General features: G+C 48.3%; 1 protein-coding gene across 1 annotated transcript in view; it reads left to right on the top strand.

Moving 5' to 3' along the window:
- Positions 1-14,595, top strand: part of LOC146232701 (zinc finger SWIM domain-containing protein 6-like) — a 34,189-nt gene extending 19,594 nt beyond the window's left edge. The window contains exons 2-14 of the mRNA XM_084690136.1: positions 630-986; positions 1,341-1,489; positions 2,026-2,176; positions 3,351-3,530; positions 3,753-3,923; positions 4,056-4,202; positions 4,302-4,448; positions 4,753-5,013; positions 5,954-6,089; positions 9,859-10,016; positions 10,244-10,407; positions 10,831-10,912; positions 11,068-14,595. Coding sequence (XP_084546262.1) covers positions 630-986; positions 1,341-1,489; positions 2,026-2,176; positions 3,351-3,530; positions 3,753-3,923; positions 4,056-4,202; positions 4,302-4,448; positions 4,753-5,013; positions 5,954-6,089; positions 9,859-10,016; positions 10,244-10,407; positions 10,831-10,912; positions 11,068-11,933 — 2,969 coding nt within the window. The 3' untranslated portion in view covers positions 11,934-14,595. The remainder of the gene's footprint in view (positions 1-629; positions 987-1,340; positions 1,490-2,025; positions 2,177-3,350; positions 3,531-3,752; positions 3,924-4,055; positions 4,203-4,301; positions 4,449-4,752; positions 5,014-5,953; positions 6,090-9,858; positions 10,017-10,243; positions 10,408-10,830; positions 10,913-11,067) is intronic.
- Positions 14,596-24,000: the final 9,405 nt, after the last annotated feature.

Consider the following 24,000-nt stretch of genomic DNA (forward strand, 5'->3'; position numbering starts at 1 on the left):
TCATATGCTCTTTCATTTGCTCGTCCGCGCGTGTGTGTTTTAGGCCTGCGCCCGACGCCCCGCCCCTGCTCATGCATATTCATTCTCGCATAATGACCTCTGTCTCATAGCGCGGCGAGGAAAAGATCAAATGCTATTCAAATGAAAAAGGCTCTATTATTGATACACACGCACACGCGCGCGCACACACCTTCACTCGCACGCGGAGACAGATCGGGGTACGGGTGGAGCTCTTTATCGCTCGTTCGCTCTCTCTCCCTTTTTCTCTGTGATGTTCCAGAGTCTGCTACCCTTACTTAACCTCTTATCTCTCCATCAAACTGATTCTAACTCGTAGTCGGGTGGAGTCTTTGTGATATTCCTTTTTCAAAGGCTTGCTGGGATGGAATTACGGCCATGTAATTCGCTAGGTAGCTCGCTCAATCATTTAACTCAATATAGGTCAATTAGCTAATTCAATTCGATCTCTCTCCTGCTTAGTCAATCTCGGTACAGTAAAACTGTGTCTAAAGTATTACAGTCTTCATAATAGTCTGTGCGTCAGAGTGTCTATTAACCCCTCTCTTTTTGCCTCTCTCTCTCACTCTACCTCTCTCTCTCTCTCCCCCTTGTCGTTCCTTCCTCCTCAGGGTTCCACCTGAGCGGCACGGTAACAGACCCGGCCACGGCCGCCCAGCCTGAGCTGGTGTGCAGCGTGAGCGTCAGCTTCGACCGCTGCAAGATCACCGCGGTGACCTGCACCTGCGGCAACAAGGACATCTTCTACTGCGCCCACGTGGTGGCGCTGTCCCTGTACCGCGTACGGAAGCCCGAGCAGGTCAAACTGCACCTGCCCATCTCGGAGACCCTGTTCCAGATGAGCAGGGACCAGCTGCAGAAGTTTGTCCAGTACCTCATCTCCGTCCACCACACAGAGGTGCTGCCAACCGCCCAGAAACTGGCCGACGAGATCCTGTCGCAGAACTCTGAGATCAACCAGGTTCACGGTAAGAGGGTGCGGTTGTGTTTGTGTGCTCGGCTTACAGCTTGCGAACACGCGGTGTCTGTCTGTGTGCGCGCGTGCGTGAGAGACATTGATTTTGTGATTGAGGCAGGGGCTGGGCAGATCGATGCAGCTCATTAGGGTGATCCTGCCTCGAACAGAGAGACGGTGTCCTCCAATCTACACTATGGACCTGTTATTTACCTCTGGGAAGGGGAAGGGGGGGGGGGTAAAGGACAGAGAGATGAGGGGGGAAGACACTGACACTGGAAAAGTGTGATGTTGACTGATATCATTGACTGTCTAGTTAAATACAGTGTGTGTGTGTGTGTGTGTGTGTGTGTGTGTGTGTGTGTAGGGGCCCCGGACCCCACCGCGGGGGCCAGTGTGGATGATGAGAACTGCTGGCACCTGGACGAGGAGCAGGTCCAGGAGCAGGTGAAGCTCTTCCTCTCCCAGGGAGGATACCACGGCTCTGGGAAACAGCTCAACCTGCTGTTCAGCAAGGTAGCACACACACACACACACACACACACAACCTCATGTACAGGAAACCTCCACACGCACACACTCACACGCACACCACCTCATGAACAGAAATCCTGCACAACCCTCCTTTCTTCAACCCCGTAGGATAACAAGTGGTTTTTCCGTCATTTGAAGGGCACTCTCGATCTAAACACCCAATCGCGTCAGAGCACAGAGGAATTAGCAGATTTGTGATTGGTTTGCTATTCCAGACTCAAAGCCGACCCTCTGATTGGCTGTTAAGAAGGGGTATAAGCGTAATGTGTTGCCTCTCCGGCAGAAAGACGGCTTGCTCTGCCCATTAACCAGGGTCTGTAATGTGCTCCTACATTATGCTCTTTGATGACCACACACACACTCAGATTAAACTCTTCACCATCAAGCGTAGTGAGGATCAAAGCCTAATGTGCCTGTTACATTCCATTTAGATGCCTGTGCGTGTGTGTTTTGTATATATTTCTGCGTGCCTGACTGACCGACTGACCCGTGTGTGTGTGTGTGTGTGTGTTCTTTAGGTAAGGGAGATGCTGAAGATGAGGGATTCCAACGGAGCGCGGATGTTAACGCTGATCACAGAACAGTTCATGGCCGACCCTCGCCTGGCCCTGTGGAGGCAGCAGGGCACCACCATGACCGACAAGTACAGACAGCTCTGGGACGAGCTCGGTGAGAACACACACACACACACTCTCACCAGCGAGCACTTTCACTGGTGCACTGAGACAAAGGACTGGCATTTTTCATTTTTCATGCCTACGAGGCTTAGAGGACCACAAGGTGGTCTTTAAGTCCTCACCAAGTGTTTACCGTTGACTAAAAAACTGTTTACTTGAAAAACAAAGTCACACTTCCAGAATCCTGGGGGCCTGTTACTAGGACAACAACGAAAATTGTCGGCAGTCTTTGTTGTCATCTAGATATGTGTTGTTGTTTGGTTGTTTTCCTCCACTTTTGCTGTCGGTCTCCGCTTTCGAGGGATGGTGCAGCCTTTTGAGTTTGAATCTGCTTTAATTTCATGTACAGTTAGGAGTGTAACTTTGCTTTGAAGTGCAGACTTCAAACCCCTCTCCCTCACTCCTTATCTTTCTCCCGATGGGCGGGAAATGCAGCCCTCTCAGCTCCCTTCTTCTTTGTCCCTATCCTTCACTCCTCTCCTCCAGACACAAAGCCATGCTTCCTTCATTTCTCTAGTTATCTACATAGCCTTCATTTTTATTTAGTTTCCTCTCCGCCTGTGCACGTTGAAGTCTCCAGTCTCCCTTCTCGAACACCCCTCTCCCTCCCCCTCAGCCCATCTCAATGGCTGGGTAGCTTAAACAGACATTCCAGCTAGTACTTTAGAATGTATACAGAACACATACACATCATGACCTGGATTGCTGTTGTGTCTCACAGCCATTCTGGTATCTCTCGGCGTCTACTCTGTCCTACTGTTTTCATATCCGAGACACTTCCTCCCTTTTAAATTTTTTTCTTTCTTTTCAACTCACTTTGAGCTGCGTGTCTCTTGTCCCAAATGGACTAATAAAGTTTCCAGTTTCTAAATAGTTGGTCAGTTTGGGCATGTGCATCAGTGCAAGGCTGCGTTGGAGCACAACCTTTCAAAGGAGAAAGGGGACTGGACAGGTTCTCTACACCGCGGAATGAAAAGTGAAACCCCTTTTCCTGCCTCGAAATAATTTAACGCCAGCCCTGCCACTTACCTGTACCGTCCATTGAAAAAAGATCATTGTTGTCACATGCGAGTCAGACACGATGATAGAATAGTGTACCCTGAGGGACAACGAGCGCATGCATAAGAAGAAGGTCAACGTGTGTATTTTTCACTGTGTGCGTACAGGCGCCCTATGGATGTGTATAGTGCTGAACCCCCACTGCAAGACGGAGCAGAAGTGTTGGTGGCTCCGCCAGCTCCGGAGGTGGAACAGCGTGGACGTCTGCCCCTGGGAGGACGGTAACCACGGCAACGAGCTGCCCAACCTCACCCACTCCCTGCCTCAGGGTGCCCATGGAAACCAAGGTGAGGGACGGACAGGTTTTGCTCTCTCTGTCTGTCTCTGTCTCTCTCACTCTCTCTCTCTCTTACTCTCTCTGTCCCTCTCTCTTTCTTACTCTCTCTCTCTCTCTCTCTCTCTCTCTCTCTCTCTCTCTCTCTCTCTCTCTCTCTCTCTCGCGCGCGCGCTTTCTCCGTCCCTCTGTGAGAAGGTGAAAGGTGAACGGTGTCCTCTCTCTCCTCCTTCAGAGTCGCGCCCTCACAGGACTGTGTTCACGCGGGCGATCGAGGCGTGCGACCTCCACTGGCAGGACCGTCACCTGCAGCACATTATCGCCAGCGACCTCTACGCCAACTACTGTTACCACGACAACCAGGATGGCTCCCTCTTCGACGCTCGCGGCTGGCCCATGTGGCACGGTGAGTGTGTGTGTGCGTGCGCGCGCCCGCGTGTGTGATGTTGGTGCGTTCTGTTCTTGTGAAATGACTAAAGCTGACTCAAACAAAAAACGGAACCCCTCTATCCTCTGCCCCTCTCTCTCCGTCCCTCAGAGCATGTCCCAACGGCGTGCGCCAGGGTGGACGCCCTGCGTTCCCACGGTTACCCCCGGGAAGCCCTCCGATTGGCCATCGCGGTGGTGAACACACTCAAGCGTCAGCAGCAGAGGCAGCTGGAGCATTTCCGCCGGCACAAGAAAGGTGGGCGGGGCCACGACACCGCACAGGTCATCCACATCCGCCAGGCCATTGGTGGGTGTGCGTCTGGGTGTGGTTTAACACGCCGTATGTCTGTCACAGAGCTGCTTCATAAAGGCGTCACGTCCATCACCAACATGGAGGGCTGGGTCGGACACCCCTTGGATCCCATTGGGACCCTGTTCAGCACCCTGACGGAGACGGGCCGGGGGTCGGAGGACGGGGGGAACACCTGCCTGGACCTCTCAGGTACGGGGGGCTGGGAGAGCCGATGCTTGGTCACTGTGCTGGAAGCCACGCGCACGCACACACCCTTCCATGCACACTATCCCCACACGGTCCCTTCTTGTCTTTTGCCTGTTCCATGGTCTTTAAAGGTCGTCGAATGTCGCGGTCTTCCTCGAAGCTCCGTTTTGTCCCACGGATCCGTCGAACTTGCTCGAATTTTTGTCGGGCTTCGTCGAATTGTTCGACTTTTTGCTGTGTCGTTCCCTTCTCATTTGTTTTCTTTCCCCTCCTCCCGTTTGTGTGTGTCTTTTTCTCGTTCCCTCAGACTGCTCTAGCGTAGTAAGTCGGGCAGAGCTGCAGCGGTTGCCAGTGCAGCGGTTGCTAGGCGATGGCGAATCGTACGTGGCGTTGGCTGTGGAAACGGCCCTGATTGGTCTAGGCCAGCAGAGGGTGATGCCAGATGGGTTGTACGCCCAGGAGAAGGTGTGTCGCAACGAAGAGCAGCTATTGGCCAAGCTGCAGGAAGTGGAGCTCGACGACACCCTGGTCAAGATCTTCCGCAAACAAGCTGTCTTCCTGTTAGAGGGTGAGGAACGCACGCTACATCAGGGCGCACACACACACACACACACACACTGGTGGGATGGATTTCAAAGCTTTTTACCCAACTCTCTATTCTTGTCTCCCTATCCTAGTTGGCTTACATACTCAAACAAAGAACAGGAAAAAAAAACTAATTTTAGTCTGTCTCAATATTTATTATCTTTCCATTTTGTGGTGTAAATATAACTACAGCCGCCTCTAAACCAGACAGAAATAAGCCTTGCAGAGTACCATCGGGTGTATTGTGTAAGCAACCACAAACACACACTCTCAAGCACACCCTGTATCGAGGTCTTGTGCTGGAACAGAATGTGACGCCTGGGGTTTGGAAATGGGTGAGGTGGCGTATCCTGTAGACTCAGCCCTCAAAACCCTCTAGTCCCACCCTAACCCCAGTCACAGGCCCTGCCTTTGCCCAGGACGACCACCCACTTCTGGGGCTGCCTTGTAATAGAGTCCCGAGGATTCTGGGCCTGAGGCTTCTGGAGGCCCCACGTGTGATGTGGTCTGTGGCCTGTTGTGTCTGAAATAACCCACTGGGGATGAGGGGAAGGGAGGGAGGGAGGGAGGCTTCTGCACATATGGCCATATGGCGCTCGCAACGTCACAGTTAGTCTCCTGCCTCGTGGCCTGTTTTCTCCCCCACCCGTCAGGAAAGAAAACAAGGACGGTAGCGTCTAGCCTTGCCCTCACTCTGTAGGATTGAAACAGATTTATTATGATTCAGAAATAAAATCACACAGAAGACGCTCCCCCCCCAAAAAAGAAAGGTATTAATCCACCTGAACGAAAAACCGATTCCCCTCTCCCCGTTCGAAAAGGTGATTTCAGGTGGAGTCGTTTGGTCAGTGTCTCGTTGAGTGTGTGTGTGTGTGTGTGTGTCAATAAACCTTGTGTCCCTTCTCTCTCTGTCTGGTTCGCAGGTGGGCCTTACAGTGGTCTGGGGGAGATTGTTCACAGAGAGAGTGTTCCCATGCACACCTTTGCTCGCTATCTCTTCACCTCTCTCCTACCTCACGACGCTGAACTGGCGTACAAGATTGCACTGAGAGCCATGCGGTGAGTCCCTCTCAGTCATTATCCCACCGCGCGCGTGCGCGCGCGTGTTTGTGGGTGTGGACACGTGACACGCGCGTCTGTGTGTGTGTGTTCTGCAGACAAAGACACTCTGTTTTGATGTTGTGTGTACGGGGAGCTGGATCAGTGAATATGAATTGGATTCATTAGGCAGTAATTAGTGGCTATGATGTGGAGCCTCGCGCGCGTGGGGCCAACAGGGACACGCGAGCTAGCCCAGACTGGGGACGGAGAACAAAGAAACACCTTCGCTGTCATTTAGCCCTCCGTGGCTCCGGCCCAGAACACCGCTGGTGCTCAGCGAGAATGAAGGAAGGAGCGCTGGGGGGTGTCCAGCATGGGAATGTTGAGCTTGGAGATGTTCAGTTGTAGCAAAAGGCAGGGAAGACACGAACGTTCAAGCGGAGAACGACACCTTTTCATCATCCCTAATGCAGCGTAAACCAGTTGACCTGTCAACTAGTTCCGCAGTGAAGGGAAGTATATTGGTCTTTGTCGATATTCCCAGTAGAGTACAGGATGTCAGACAAGGGCCTCAAATGTACAGCCCGACTCAGGAGTTTGTATGTTCTAGTGGTTTGTGTGTTCACACCAAGCTGTATACTGCACTCTCCCTCTGTTCTCCGTCCAATCTGATCTTTCTTAATCACACACACACGCACACTCTCAAACACACATACACTTGCACAGTCTCACACACACCCCGGCCCCAGCACCACCCCTGGCGTGTGAAACGGGCGATTTAGAATAATGTGGCCACTTATAGCAGCTCCTGGGAACAGGGGTGTCTACTCAGCAGGTAATGAATGTGTGTAATGTAGCGTGCTGTAATATGATAGCGTATACCTCTCTGCTCCCAGGAGACACTGGCCAGTTAAACACAGAGAGAGGCTAGAAGGACCCGCATTTAATGACTCCCATTACGGCATCATTGATACAGAGAGTCTCTTAAAAGACAGCGAAAAACACACAAACACGCACGATACACCAGTTGGATATGGGACTCCAGGTTGGGTGTGAGGTTGGTCTTACAGGTGCAGTGGGGACTTTGTGTTGGGTTGGGTAGTGTGGCGATGGGTTGGGTTTCTTCTGCGCAGGTTCCTTGCTACGTGAAGGAGGTGGAGGCCCTGTCTCCTGGCTGTGTTTATCCCACGCTAAACCCAGCACAGTGCTGCTTTCTGCCCAGACGCTTCCCGCATCGTAATGTAGTAGTGCGGTGGCGAATGCTAATGCAACGCTGCTCCGTACGTTTCGATGTCGTTCTCACCATGTCGATGGCTCAATCGCAGCTCAACACGGTGACAAGCTTATATATTTCGAGGCCTATTTCAGCCTAAACCTCTGAGAGACTCTAGCAGAGCTGTTGGGTCTTGGTGAGGAGAAGGAGGAGGTATTTGTAGCGTCTGCAGGTCAACTATTCCATTGGATACGCATGTGGAGTTGGACACAACAGTGTTAGCTACTGGGTGAGGGAACTGAAAAGGAGCCTTTGAGCGGCACCACACCCACGCCACATTGCTCCTGTTCCCCACAGATGTACCTCTCACACAAGGTCCTAGAAAAACATGGTGCCGGATCTTTCCGGTAAAGCGGCGTCGGCTACTCACCGTTGGATCTACAGTCTGTAGGCTATTGGACCTACGTATGTGAAGGGCTGTTATACTTCCTGTCAGGCCAAGCTGTCAGTTCCTTCCTCTGTGGAGAACTAGGATGGATGGGCTCGAGCTACAATAGGCAGAGAGAGGTTTTCCTAGCGGATGTGTGGATGGATGGAGGGAAGCGAGCCGTGTTTACACTCTGAAGGGGAAGAGGTTGGAGGTAGAGAGTTCACTAGTCAGGCTGACGTTCACCAGAAATCTGGAGGAGAGGACGGAGGACCTTGGTTTATAAGAGACACTTTCTGACGTCAAATCTGAGAATACCTCAATTCCATATATCTGTGTGATTGTGTGTGCATTTGCAATACCCTTGTGCATGTCTGTGTGTTTTCCTACATACGTGTGTTTGAATGAATGGATTTGAGCCCATGATGGTTGCTAGCCGGTCGCTGTTACCCTTTAACACCTCCAGCATGAGGAGCATGCGAGCGTCCCCACTCTGCCCTGATGCACTGTGGGAACGCCAGGGGAGCGGCTTGACCCCCTCTACCCGCCTCCTCACTAACTCTGCCTTTAATGGAGTCACGTTCAGGCTGTTCATGGCCGTGAAGAAACGAGCCTTGACTTTTACTGTTGTTTTTTGAGCACAGGCAGTAACATCAATGTGAGGCTTTACAGTGTAATCTTGATGGGGGGGGGGTCATCATGTTTACAGCTGAGGTCGTTTTGAAGATTTTACATGGTCGTTATTAGAAAGGGGTGCATCTTTTTGCTAACCTTTTTTCCTCACAATAATGACCCAGTATTATTTTCCCTCATGAAACGTTCTGAATAAGTTACTGCTCTGTTTTCTACATTTCTAGACTATCCTGACCAGTGGCTAGCCTGTGAAAGGCAAACAAAGGCAGGAATGTTGATGAGGCCTCCATCTTTAGCTAGGGCCTTTTTTTTTGTTGCTTTGCTACACCCCAGGAATCTTCTCGAATCCCCCAGTGTTCCGGAGCTTTTAGCAGCTCTTTAGATGTGCTTGGAACGAACCCCTCGTTGCTATGGCATTGAAACATCTCCGTTTCACACCGAGCCTCGGTGTTCACACTCGGCACATCTCACGCCTTGGATTTTGTCACCTTTATTTTCGAGAGTCTGTTTATACCTGTTCCTCCCTCTCTTGGTCTAACATGCTTCAGACTGAAATGTCGATGGTGCTTGGGTGGCAACAGTATCTTGCGTGCTCTGCTCGGAAAATGAAACGGGCATTTAGCGTGACCCCTCTTGCTTTGCTCTGATGTCATGTCAGGTGTTGTGTGTGGATCTGCGAGGGGGAAAAAATAAGAAGTGCGCATGCACACGGGTACCGTATGTGTTTGATGTGTGTCCAACCTCGGAGGACTGCAAGGTGAATTTCCTAATTTCCCTGTAGACTCAATTAGCTTTGTGATTGGTTGAGAGGCGCCCAGGTTTGCCCGTCTACAGAAGGCTTGGAGACCTTTGAAATGGGGCAAGAGAGGAGAGGGCTGAGAATCTGAGATGAGCTGTCCACCACGGTGATAGGATCTAGTCTCTTGTCTATAATGAGAGAGAGAGGGGGAGAGAGAGGGAGAGAGAGGGAGAGAGTCCTCCTGTATACACTGGCAGCTGTTCTGGAACATGACTTCGTTAAGACCCATTAAAGTGCAAGAACTGCTAATTATGCTGGGGTGACTTCAGCATGGTGATTAAGAACTAGGTTTGGAAAGTAAATGGTAGAAATATGCAAACATCAGTCCCCTTATGAATCCCAGGCTTTGCTATCGGAGCAGAAATAATGAAGTATTTTTGTCTGGGTCTTTCGCGTGCAAGATTCTAATGGCCAGAATGCTTTTACGTACGTGTAGAGAGAGGGAGAGAGAGTGTGACTGCTGTTTGGTGTGTCTAGCTGAGTGTGCGTCTACTTGTGTGTGACATGATGTGGGGTCAGATGGCTGAGCGGTTAGGGAGTCGGGCTATTTATCAGAAGGTTGTTGGTTCGATTCCCGGCCGTGCCAATTGACGTTGTGTCCTTGGGCAAGGCACTACTTGCCTCGGGGGAATGTCCCTGTACTTACTGTATGTCGCTCTGGGTAAGCGTCTGCTAAATGACTACATGTAAATGATGCTAGTGTTTGTGTTTCCAGGTTACCTGTTTTGGAGTCGACAGCATCATCGGGTGACCTGTCGCGGCCGCATCACATTGTTTCCGTGGTACCCAACCGCTACCCTCGTTGGTTCACCCTCAGCCACATTGAGTCCCAGCAGTGTGAGCTGGCCTCTACCATGCTCACCGCAGCCAAAGGTACACACATATACACCCACACACACACACACACACACACAGCCACTCAAATTCACACGTTTTCACGCACAGGCGTCCTCACTGTCTCAAACATATGCCCTCACCCACCCATGTGAAACCACGTCTGAACACCCAGTAGGGGCACTTTTCACCAACAAAAACGTGTTTCTGTGGGAAGAGGGTGTTGAGCTTCTGTGTGTGTCGTGTTGTTCCCCCGTCTGGCCCAGGTGACAGTCGTAAGCTGGAGACAGTGCTGGAGTCTATCCAGAAGAACATCCACTCGTCATCTCACATCTTCAAGCTGGCTCAGGACGCCTTCAAGATCGCCACGCTCATGGACAGCCTGCCTGACATCACACTCCTCAAAGTCTCCCTGGAGCTGGGCCTGCAGGTAACACACACACACACAACACAGGAAACACACAGGGAGGCATGTAGACACAGTGTGTATGCGTACTGTAAATAAGCCATCACAATTTCAAGAACTACAGACAAAATCATTGGACTGGAGAATCAAGTATTATGGTTAAGAATGATGGTTAATCTGGTTATTCTCTCAAGTTTATTTGTCATTTGTTGAACAGTACAGGTATATTGAAAGTCTTGATTGTGCTCCTACTGATAGTTCACTAGTTTACTAGTCCTACATGTTTCTAAATGAACATTTCAACATAAATGGAAGAGCGTCTGCTAAATGACTAAATGGAAATACATCCCAACCCTGTGTGAACTGTCTGCCTCATCTCTTCAAATGATTTTTCGTTCCCGTCTGTCCATCTTCGTCGACATCCCTCCTCTTCCTCACGTTTGTCAGGTGATGAGGATAACCCTGTCCACGTTGAACTGGAGGAGAAGAGAGATGGTCCGCTGGTTAGTCACCTGTGCCACAGAAGTGGGTAAGTACACACGGATATCCTGGTCAGGTTCTCATTTAAATATAAAAACAAAACAAGAAGGCAATTGCAAATCTAGCATGTGTCATTATTTTTGCGTCATCTGCTTGTTATTCGGTTCTTCCTTAACCCTGTGTGTGTGTGTGTCTGTGTCCCAGGTGTGTATGCGCTGGACAGCATCATGCAGAGCTGGTTCACCCTCTTCACCCCCACCGAGGCCACCAGCATTGTGGCCACCACCGTCATGTCCAACAGCACCATCGTCCGCCTGCACCTGGACTGCCACCAGCAGGAGAACCTGGCCTCCTCCGCCCGCACCCTGGCCCTGCAGTGCGCCATGAAGGACCCCCAGAACTGCGCCCTGTCCGCCCTCACCCTCTGCGAGAAGGACCACATCGCCTTCGAGACGGCCTACCAGATCGTCCTGGACGCGGCGTCCACGGGGATGAGCTACACCCAGCTGTTCACCATCGCCCGCTACATGGAGCACCGCGGCTACCCCATGCGGGCGTACAAGCTGGCCACCCTGGCCATGGCCCACCTCAACCTGAGCTACAACCAGGACACGCACCCGGCCATCAACGACGTCCTGTGGGCCTGCGCCCTTAGCCACTCGCTGGGCAAGAACGAGCTGGCCGCCGTCATCCCCCTGGTGGTGAAGAGCGTGAAGTGCGCCACGGTGCTGTCGGATATTTTGCGGCGGTGCACGCTGACCACGCCGGGGATCGTGTCCGCGCTGCACAGCCGCAGGAACTCTGGGAAGCTGATGTCGCTGGACAAGGCGCCGCTGCGGCAGCTGCTGGACGCCACCATCGGGGCGTACATCAACACCACGCACTCGCGCCTCACGCACATCAGCCCCCGCCACTACAGCGAGTTCATCGAGTTCCTGGGGAAGGCCCGGGAGACGTTCCTGATGGCACACGACGGACACATCCAGTTCACCCAGTTCATAGACAACCTCAAACAGATCTACAAGGGCAAGAAGAAACTGATGATGCTGGTGAGGGAGAGGTTTGGCTGACTGGGGCTGGATGAGGGGGACTGTGCCCTTCTAGAACTTTTCTATTAACTCTAGTCTGCCTTTTTCCACTCCTTTTGGACTTCTAATGGACCATTAACTTGAGAGAGAAAACGAAAGAAGTAGAGGAGGGAAAAAAAACTTGACAGAGCCACACATGGTATTATCGTTCTTGCTGTTGTTATTGTTGTACACATTATTACTATTATTATTATTATTATTATTACTACTACTATGTGTACAGAAGTCTTTTATTTTCTGAAGAGAGGATTTGTTTGTCATTTTGTGAATGTTGTGTGTAGGCCTACTTCTTCACATGTGCAAGGGCGGAAAAGAGGAAAAGTCAAAGTTTTTTTATAATCAGCGTCATTTTTTTAAAACATTTTTTTATGTTGGTTTATACTGAGATTGTGTTGTCCAGTAGCTGAAGCCCTCGTATGATAGCGCTTGTGTAAAACAAAACAAAAAACAAAAAAACGTTGCATCAGTAGGCTCCCTCAAAGAGAGAAACTATGGCTTTAACCCACACAGAGCACCTCCCTTCCTGCCCTCTAGGGGGCACTGGTAAGCACTGCAGCGCTCAGCTCCGCCCACCAGGAAGAAGCCCCCAGCAGCATTTCTGTTGACTCAGCAGCACTCCGACAGCCAGTTCATAGGCATTAACTACATCCCCGAATGATGCTAGTATCTCACTCCTCTTGTTATTTTAGCCCCACTGTAAATACAGTATTAAGTGGTTAAAAAGATGGACAGTATGCTGGTCCTACGGCAATGATACATGGTTAACAGACAAAACAGGAGTATTACTAGTATTACCTTTGCCACTAATGCAGTAGGGCCAGATGCAAACCAAAGCAGACACTGAGACAAGCAAAGCTTATGCCTGAATTCCTTATGTAGTTCATAGAACGTAAAGACAACCCCAGACAGTATCTTATCCCCATCAGTCAGCTTTGCAACTTTGCTGCTGACTGATGATGGTAAGCAGGTTTGAACTGAGCAGCACTGGGGCATGTCAAGTAGGATAGTCTTACATTATTGTTTCAACTGTTTCAATTTCAAACATAAGATTTTATTACATTAAAGGTGAAAAAGATGCAGATAAAAGTGGAAAAGATACAGATAAGATAGCAAAATTGTCTTCTGAATGTTTTACTATGACATTTAACGGGACCCCCCCCCCTCCTCCCCCCCTCCCTAGAGTCATAGGTCATTTCGAACCTTGATGGTAAGAAAGAGCAGACAAATCAGTAGACAAAGCCATGGTGCTTGTTTGTCACTGCTACTTGGGGCGAGACAGTAACTGGTGTCTACTTCCTAGTGCTGATGAGTGTAAAACGGGGCCAGTATCATATTAAAACCCTACATAAAAACCACAGAACGAGAACCCGTTCAGCTCTGATATTCTGTGGGGAACCTTCAGCAACTGTCAACAGAATGTTCTCAGGGATTTCTAGAACAGGAAAAGGACAAAGGAACGACCGCAGGATCAACCAACGGGGAGCGACATTAGCGAGCGTTTATTGTACTGTGTATATATACAATAGTGAAATGTCTGGATATGGAGGATCTGAAAGTATATGTTAACTAATTTATACAGAGTATTCTATGTAATGTGAAATACTTGAAGCCGCTGTAGCTTGCGCTCCCTTTTTCAATTTGTTTGATTTCTTTCTTCTTTCTAACACAACATACATATCTGAAGTATGAGATTGGCCTGGCTCTGTTTGGTTGAGCTCACAAGGTGAGTCTATGCTAATACCACTGAATCAGATTTGTTCCGTACAGTTTTGTTCTCTGTGGGACTGAAATCACCTTAGCAGTTAGCTATGGGTTGGATGCCCTGATGACTGAAGCAGAGGTGTAGCTAGTCTTCTCTGGGCCAGTTGTGTTGCAGTATTAACCTCTTTGCCTGCCCTAACCCAAACATGGCCACCCGGTTTACAGTAACTGTTTCTCTTGTATCAATCATGGCAGGTCGGTCCTACAGTAAGGAGGCGGCCAAGTACCTGAGCTTAGCTAACACTGGTTCATCATAATGTAGCCTAGCTAGGAAGACATGGCTATCTAAACCATCGATGGTTCCTCCTACTCTGCTTGTCTTAAAGACCAGTGTATTTCTGACATACTCCCTAACTTTATATTTCTGTTCCATTTTTCATGCTTTTTTGTATGGCTTTTCTCTTGTGTTGTTTAAAGAATAAAACAGCCTTTTCTCTTGCCTTGTCCTAACGCTTTAACTTTAACCAAACAGACGTTCTAACAACCAAACGCCTTCCAAGAGGCGAGGGCCAACCCACCTTGGTCCCAGCTTTAGTGTCCTTTATTAGTAACTGAATGGCTGTGTAAATCCTGCTTTTACCCAGCGATTCCTCACATGTGTTTAGTGACCTACATTGTCCTGTGTCTCTTCTTCTCTTCTGAAAGAATTTCCTCCATTTCTCTTTAGCCGTTTAATTTGTTTGTGTAGGAAAAAATCGTTTTTTGTTTTGTTTTTCCCATTTTATTTATTACAACGATCCATGTATACATGCTTATGAAATTAAGATTTGATACACCAATATCAATTTATTTATGTAACTAAATCACTGTTTTATAATCTTGTTAATGAGTCGATGATTGAATTTTCTTTTGTTTTAATTAAAGTTAGTTTTTTTGAAAGGTACTTCCACTTGAATAATTGTGTCTTGCAAAACAAAGTAATGTTTTCTAGTTCAACTATTTAAATCGACACTGTTTCCCCATCTTACACACACACACACACACACACAAACACACACACACAGAGACACACACTCACACACAGAGACACAGAGACTGGCTGCTATCTCTCCCAGACATCTTCTCTTCATCTTCTTTAACAATCCGTTATTGTTATGGGTGCACTGTGTGAGTAGTGATGGACAGGATGTGATACGCTGGTCGGCATAGAAACAGATCAGGAAGAGGAACTCAGTCAAGCAGTTTCAGATCATCCGACACACTGACACGGGGAAGTCAAACTGAGGAAATCATTCAGCTGTTGGCAGCTTTTTACCCCTGTCATTTTAGCTAGCAGGAGGGGAATATGTCATGTTTCAATTGATATTCCCATGGTTTTCTTTGGAAACGATGTAAGGCAGTCAAGCTAGCAAAAGTTGTTGTTTACATGCATATAACGTTGACAATGTTGCAACAAAATTACTAAACCTTTGAACGTGGTTTGTCAGTTTGTTGTTGTGTGTGTGTGTGTGTGTGTGTGTGTGTGTGTGTGTGTGTGTGTGTGTGTGTGGCCATTGGGGAGAGAGTTTGAACAGGTGGTACCTCCAGACTACAGGAGCTCCTGACAGCAGTGGGGTCCCTAGGCTCTCAGCCCCTCATTAAATATTGACACAAAAACACAGCAACTGTCTCTGTGTGAACAGTAATGAAGCACAGCCTGCTACAGAAGTGCACACAGCAACTTAGCAGCACATGCTGTCTGTGTTAGTGTGTGGACGTGTGTCATGTAGGGTTTTGTGTGTGGATGGTAATGAGGCCCATTTGTCCACAGACGTGCATACACAGAACCTCAGGATTTGGTGAGGAAAGACACAGATTTACCAACGATATTGTTCGACACTGTCAGGGGCTGGTCAGAGCTGTCCATATATGATGTGATGGATTCCACCTTGTGACCGTGTGTGTGTGTGTGCACGTACAGTGTGTGTGTGTGTGAGTGTGTGTGACCTGCGCCTAGGTTCCAGGTGGTAATGACATCCCCTGGGTCTCCTGCAGCAGCATCGTATCCACCAGCCTGTCAAGGTTTATCCTTCTAATGACATCATGATCACACACACACACGTCCACATTCAGACGAAATGACTTCTCCTCACCATCGAGCATCAAGCCTCTCTCTCTCTGTTACCTTCACTCACTGGCCAGCTGATGTTGTTTTCCATGCTGCATCTTTGCTGTCGGCCCACACAATGATGAATATTACACATGCATTTCATCATCACATCGTGCAGGCATGCAGAACATACGTGTGTGCGGGATGTGGCGTGAAATGTGATTTCAACGGTGTGGTTTGAAGGGGCCACTGTACAAAACCAGTAGTCTTAATGCTACACTGAGACTGATATCTGCATACTTGGTTGGTTTGGGTATCCAAGAATATTGAATATTCATGATCAAGGACACTTCCTCTGGGTAACGTCACTACCTTTCCTTCATGTCTACCCTGGAGTTGGAGCCCTTTTGAGGCGGCAACACGGATGCTAAACCTTCAGAGCGCAAGGAGGATCACAGGCCTATTCTGTAGCTGTGCTTATGGCGGCTCACCATTGGGACTGTCTCTCCTTTCCTCTCTCATTCCGGAGGAGAGCTGGGCCGTTTGAGTTTGATCTCTCCTCTTCCCCTCCATCGGCCCCGGGGCGTCTGATTAAATGCTAATTAAAGCCGTTAGCTGCGCTATCACCGGCGTTAACTCCTCTCTCTCTGTCATGGAGATTAATGCCCATCGTTCATCATCCTAGCTCACCGGCCCAGGGTACCTGCCCGCAGAACCTGATCAAGACATCCACCCACCGTCCCCCACTCCCGCCCGCCATGTCGAGATGGACGAGCTTTTTTAAATTTTAATTTGAAAATTGCCCTCAATTACGTCTGTGGCCAGCGACCACTTGCGGGAGCATCTCAGGCGGTGTGGTTGAGCGGGAGGGGAGAGCGGCTGAACGGGTCAGCGGCCGCGATGAGCGATAAGGGGACATTAATAAAATAAAAAGGGAGAGGTTCATTTAAAGCAGAAGGGAACGCGGGAGCAAGGCTCTCATTATTTAACTCTCAGCTTTATTTAAAGGACTTTATTTAAGGGTACTAAGTTAATGTGTCCTCCAGGACAGCGAGTTAAAACGCCTGACAGAGTGAGAAAGTTCGAGCCATAACTTATTCCCTGAGCACACATTTGGTAGGCAATCTTTTTTATATTTCCGACTATCAAATCGTTTCTCGAGGCATGTAAAGGGAGAGAAAATTGTTCCATGGTACATTTGCTTTTATTTATTTTTGATTGTCTTGTTCATAAAGGTTTTACCTCAGAAGTCTATATCCCGTGTCCAGGGCACCCTTTTAGCCACCGTGTCTATAGAGGCTACTGTTGGTGGTTTCATCGGACCCTATCTCTCTGAATGTGAATGTGCAAGTGTTGAAACATAATTTAATTTCACACAAAATTTAGGTGGTTTAGCAGCCGGTGTATTCATTAATCCACCCTTACACAATTGTTCGATGAATTATGGTATTCTGAAGTTGTTATGAATGTGAACTCTAATAACCTTGACCGACCGGACCTTAGATAGACAGTTGGTTCACACATTTTCTCTTATTTAAAAGTTCTGGCTCAGCTAACGCCAGGTTGTTTGAAAAGGTTTCCAAGAGCAATTAACAAATATTGGAAGATTTATGTACTCATGACACTTTCTTAGAAATATTTTGCTCTTGGTCACACGTTCTGCCAGTTCCCTGCCGGAATCCAGTGGAAGATTCTCCATCTTTCTCCGAGTGTTAATAATCACATGAACAACCGAGACGCAGAGGAAAAATCCACTTCACTCCATCAACATCCAAGTGAAATATCCCTGTCTCTCTCAAAATATATCACAGCATTACAGCTTTCTTTCCTGTTATAAATATAAGCTCTGGGACAGAATAGCTTTCCCTATGAATTAATATTTGTATTTGTTTTCTAACTGTAAGATTGAGTCCTTTTGCATGGGGTTACTCTGATATGATGAAATTAGCCCATGTAAGCTTGCAAGGGAACGAGGAAAGAGCAATCAACTAGCCAAGGTTAGCTTACTTTAGCAGGAGATGGCACTTCACTTCCACTGTTGACAAAAACATGAACCATAAGAAGACTCAGTACGGTGTCTTCCACAAGGTTCCAGACCTTTCTTTACTTCAGCGGGCATTCCATCTCCGCTAAGCAGGAACAAAAGAGGGAAATGAAAATTAGAAGGTGGAAGAGGGTGAGGAAAGAACGAGCGCATACATCAAGGGTGCATTCATCATGATGTTCCATGCAGTACAGTGTATGGAGAATGATTTTGAAGTGCTATGATGTGCATTCATACAGCCATCTGTATGGTTTTCTATGGGAGTTTTGTCACGACTCCCAAGTTAAAGGCTATGCTTTATATTTCTACACTTTCATTTCGTGCAAGCCTTGGCATGTGTTTAAAGTATAGGTATCATTTTCTTCATCCTGCCTCTCTCTTCCTCCTCCTATCGCTCTCCCTCCCTTCTTGCCTGTCTGCCTCCTCTCTCTCCTCTCTTGGCTGAGCATCCCCACCTCTTCCTGTCTCCTTTCTACTATCTCTCTGCTCTCTCCACCTGCCTCTTTCCCTCCTGTCTCTCTTTCTGTTTCATCAGTCTCTGTCTCTCTCTGTGTGTGTCTCTCTCTGTCTCTCTCTCTGTGTGTCTCTCTCTGTGTCTCTCTCTCTGTGTCTCTCTCTCTGTGTCTCTCTGTGTCTCTCTGTCTCTCTCTCTCTCTCTCTGTGTCTCTCTCTCTGTGTCTCTCTCTCTGTCTCTCTCTCCATAGCCTGAGGGCAGTCCCGTGCTTCTCATCAGGCACAACACGATGACAGGAGGAGCACTGCTCCCCACTGTTAGCTGCTCCTCACCCCTGCAACCAGCCACATCTAACAAGCTTCTTCTACATGCATCCCTTGACGGAGCCGTGCAGTACGGAGGCGTGGGATTGGACCAGCTCAGACAAACAACTGCTGTCAACAAACAGTGTGGCTACTGTACCTGCTTCCTGTGTGATTGTTGTGCCGGTCTTTCTCTCTCCCTCCCTTTTCTTATCTCTTCATGTGTGTGTGTGTGTGTCTGTGTGTGAAGCCAGCTGTAGTTTTATTAGTCTAAGGTGTCTCAGGACCATCGATAATCCCTGTCTTCTGCAGGGAGGAGTAACCACAACACCAGGAGGGCCAGAGACACTAATGAAACCCCATCTAGTCACGCCACCTGAATGTCACATCGAGAGAGAGAGAGAGAGAGAGAGAGGGAGAGAGTGGAGGATGGGTGTATGAATTGAACAGAGAGAAATTAAAATCAAAGGGAGGGAATAGACAGGACAGTGAAATACAGAGACAGATTTAGAGATGGGGGGGGGGGGGCACGTGAAATAGGATGGAGGGAAGAATACGTGAAGGAGGAAGGGGGAGAGCTGGTGCTTAAAGTTCAATATCCGACGAGCGTCCGAGGCGGTCTCCAGTGTCTGTGCATCCACTTGCTCTCTGACACATTAGACCTGACTTGAATAGGGCCCAGGCCCAGACCCATTCTACCTCTCACTCTCATCAGGCCCCTTACACACCCCTGGGATTGCATTAGGGCAGCCCCATTATACAGTTGCCATGGGGACCCTGACACCTCCACTGATGAAGTGAGAGCCACGCAAGGCTGAGTTGCAGAGCAGTGTGTATCTGTGTATCTGTGTGTGTGTGTGTGTGTGTGCATGTCCTCTTCAATTGTCTTCACGGATTTAACATTTGATCTGAATTAATTGCTTTTGGTTTTGTCTCATATTTCCATATTTCTGTTGCACCCTTTGTTTGCCTGCAGACATATCCTCTCTCTCCTCTATCCTAGGTCTGTAACACATATAGCCTTCCTGCCAAGCACCCATAACATCATCTCAACCGGTGAACCACCAGACTATGGATACTGAGAAGGGACAAGCAGTGCGGGCACTCCACAAAGAAGCAGGTCCCAAATCATGTTGTTAAAGGACATCCAGAGACAAAGACAGAACACCATCTGGCTGGTACCCTTTCCTCCAGTTAGCAACCCTCTAGAATGTTCCCCTGGAGAAAGAAGCCACATGTTCATGATGGAAGCTGCAGGGTTTCTACTCATCCCCTGGGCCGCCCCAAACGAGTGGGGCGTAACGCGGATGGGTGACTATCATTGCTATTATTTTGTAAACATTTCTGTTCGATCAAGCTGACAGAGACAACAATTTCACTTGAGCATGAACACATTGAGAAAAACGGCAGCCATTTTTCAACTCAGCACACGTTTGCCTTGGGAACACGTGTCATTACCTGGACCCTCCAGCCTGGGTGTGATGCACCTGGACGATGCAGGGCAGCCATTTTGTGCCGCAGTGCCAGTAGCAAAGCCAGGGGGTTTCAGGTCCCCTCTCTGTCTCTTCAGACCAGAAGACGTCTAACACATGTGGGGTCCAGTACCCATCCCCAACAGGGTGGAACATTTAAGAACTGGTGGACTGGTGGTGAGGGGACGGCCTGTAAGGAGATGTAGGGAGAGGGAGTTGCAGACTGTTGATGATTTCCTCAGCACGGTGTGCAATGCATAGACAGGCAGATGGGGTGGGGTGGGTGGGGGTTGGAAATAAAACATGCATGAGTTGCCCGCAGCCCAGGAAAATAATTACTGTCATTTAGCAGACATGGCAGTAGAGCGAGAAAGAGAGAGAAAGAGAGAGAGAGAGAGAGACAGAGAGAGAGGAGCTTAGTCCAGTCCGTCTGCAGACCTGCTGTTGCTGCAGCTACTGTCTGCTGATGACCGCCTGCATACCGACGAACAGAGAGAGAGAGAGAGAGAGACAGACAGAGAGAGACAGAGAGCCAAAGAGAGAGAGAGAGAGAGAGAGAGAGAGCGAGGCAGGGAGACAGACAGACAGACAGTCAGACAAACATAGGAAGGATGCAAAGAAAGATAAATACAAAAGGGAGATTAGAAAAGTGAGAGACTGGACTAAAGAAGAGAGAGAAGGCAAGAAAAAAAGTACACATTTTGTGAGAGAAAAGCAGATAAAAATAGTATTTTTGCAAATTCGTAATATCTTCGCCATTCTTATCTAACCAAAGACACACACATTTTTCCAGTCTGTTCTTTTGATGCAGCCCAAGTTCTCTTCTCTCAACTCACACATGCCGTATGCAAGATACTTTATCTGGCCCAATAGCCAGGCTGTATATTTCCCCAAACGAAAGATCAGAGAAAAGATTCTGACCCGACCGTGTCTGGGGGCAGGTGTAAATCCTGTCTCTCCCCCCAATCTCTCCATCCCTCTCGCCATCTCCCTTTCTCTGTTGCCTGAAGCCAACCCCCAGATTTATACCACATGGAGGACTGCCAATGGGGGGGTCAAACGTGCGAGCGACTCTCTCCCTGCCTCCCTATCATGCTTTATGGAGGATCCACTGCTGGGGCCTTCATTACTCTGAGTTATACTCTGTGATTATTACCTCGCCCACTTCAGTACCTGCCTAGCTGGGCCTGACCCAGAAAGCAGCCTTACCCCGCAGGATCACAACCCTCACACAGGAACCAACCTTCATCTGACATCAGCAGCTAAAAACTATGTACAGAGCCACATCTGAATCTAATAAGATACATATTTGGTTCTTTGATATAGGGAATGACATATTTGTCAATAGGACTGGATGCGCTGTGACATATGGCCGGTTCTGAGAATAGCTCATGAGTTTCGATAAAATCTGCTACATGGCTCAGAAAGGGTTTTCATCGAGTCAAATGTGGAGAAAACATTGGGCAGCCTTTTGGCCGAAGGAGACAGAAGGATGATTCCTTTAAGAAGGTATCATTGAAATCCTTCCCTGGTCTTAAGTCAAATCTGTTCGCAATGTTGTGAAGCAGCTACCAGGATTATTGTGTGGCCTTGATGGTCATGTGACTTCCTTGCTGTGAGTGCATGAGTCAGCCAGTTAACCAATTGGCTGGCCGACTCGTTAACCGGTCAGATAGGCCATTAGGCAACCATCCAGGCAACCAGCCATCATCCATCCAGTCAGCCAGTCAGCCAGCCAGCCAGCCAGCCAGCCAGCCATCCAGGGTTTGGTAAACGGTAACCTGCCTACTAAGCTCTCTAGGACCCTAAACATCTATCTCCTCATTGATCCTCATCTAGTCTAGCCAGTGTCTCCGCTCCACAGACTCACTCAACCAATCAGGGTAGCAGAGCAGGGCGGATCACTATATTACACCACTGGCTGATCTATATTTAATGCTTATTAAGAGGAGACAGGCAGAGAGAAATGTTCAAATATAGATCTATTTATTTTTTCTAAATATTGCTTCTTGAAATTTTCTTTTATGGAGGACGTTTGAGAATAAACTGTGTAATATCGCCCCCTTTTGAACTATCAAGGTAGCTGCTGCCATAATTTGTAGGGTGTTACAGTGTTAGAGAGGGTGTGTGTGTGTTTGTGTGTGTGTGTTCCTTCCAATGTGGCGTGATGTGTGCGTGTTTGACACAGTAACAGATGAGTGAGGTGGGGTATTGCTGAGTGTGCAGTCTGAGCCTGAGGTGCACTAATGACAGAGGGGAGAGCAGACCCTCATCAGAGTCCAGCTGATTTATGAACAGTCCTTCAGCCCTGCCCTCATCAGGAATAGATGGCTCATGTCATATACCTCAGTATCTATAATTATCATTCAATGATGATCTGAGGAGCTGTGTCAAATTCTGTTGCAGACGACAGAAACACGAGTGAGCGTGTGAATGCTGCGTTTTTTCAGCTGCTCAATTGATTAAATCAGGTAGAGCTAATCGTTAAAACAGTGTGAAATGTTTGTTATCATATTGTCACTATTATAATGATTGGCATTCCTTTAGGTTGTGCTTACGTGCTTAAATTAGATCACCTTGTCAAACAATAAAATCAAACCCCTGGTATTCCTGAAAGTTCAAGTTATCTACTCGATACTGTATGAGGTTGTTTTTAAAGGTCTCATGGTATGCAGTTTTTGGATGCTTTTATATAGGCTTTAGTGGTCCCCTAATACTGTATCTGAAGTCTATTTCCTGAAATTCAGCCTTGGTGCAGATTTACAGCCACTACGAGCAGTCCCACAATGAGCTTTCCTCAGGACGTGCCGTTTCTGTGTCTGTAGCTTTAAATTCTATGACGAGGAGAGAGACGGGGCTAACTGCAATGCTTCAGTCGTTTGCAAGCCATGATGTCTCTCCAATATCGCGCTAGCACGGTCGTAGCTCATTTTCCCATTGGCGGGCCAAATTCTCAGGGTGGGCAAAGCAGAGAAAGGGGAGGTAACCTATCCTCTTATGACGAGATATTGGAGCGTTTCAGCTTTCATTTTCTCAAAGGCGGAGAAGAATACCCAGGGCTTGGTTTACACCTATCAACATTTCTAGCAACTGGGGGACCAAAAGCAGGCTAGAGGAACTCATGTTCATGTTAAATAACCTCTTAAAGTGACATTTTCATGTCATGGGACCTTTAAGCTTTTGGAACCACCCTTTAATGATAACCTAATTCCTAGACAGACTGAGACCCCCAATATCTGCTCCTTTTACTGACCACTCATGACAATTTACATAGATGTACATTTCTGTGAGTAAAAAAAGTGGGCCTACATGGACTCTGTATTGAAAATCAAAGAGAATGATGACATACTATCAATCCAGGAAGCTATAAATGGTGTGCGCAATTTTTTTTAATTTGTTATGGTCCTGATTTAGTAACGTTATCTGTCTAGACTTAATACATGATGGTAAGTAGCGATAAATATTGTGCAAGACAATAACAAGGGCAATTCTCACAATATGGAGTTAGAAGAACTAACCTACGTTCGGGAGGAAGATACTGCACCAAGACTCCACTCCAATCAACTAACACGCATCAGCCCAGCAAAAGCACGCAGGAGTGCGACCAAACTCCCCGTTGTCAATTAAGAGGCCTATATAAAGCGTTTTCCATTCCTCTGGTCCCTGTGCTAGCATGTTGTTGTCACCCTCCCACCCTTCCCCTTCTCTGCTTCTCCCTGTCACCTATCCAGGCTTCCCGGGGGATCTGCTCGAGCTGCTGCTCGGCCTTCACCCTCAAGGACTCTCCGCCACACCCCGAGTCCATGCCCGCTAGCTATACATCCACCATTCACATCACCTCCATCACCATTCTGCGCCTCCCCTAATCATTATCTCCTCCTGCCAGGACCCCAGGCCCGGCTCTGCTATCAGCCTCTACTATACTGCATCAGGCTTGGCTCTGCTACCAGCCTCTACTATACTGCATCAGGCTTGGCTCTGCTTCCA

The sequence above is a fragment of the Hypomesus nipponensis genome, chromosome 24 (genome assembly GCF_054491055.1).
Source record: "Hypomesus nipponensis isolate SF chromosome 24, ASM5449105v1, whole genome shotgun sequence".
NCBI lineage: Eukaryota > Metazoa > Chordata > Actinopteri > Osmeriformes > Osmeridae > Hypomesus > Hypomesus nipponensis.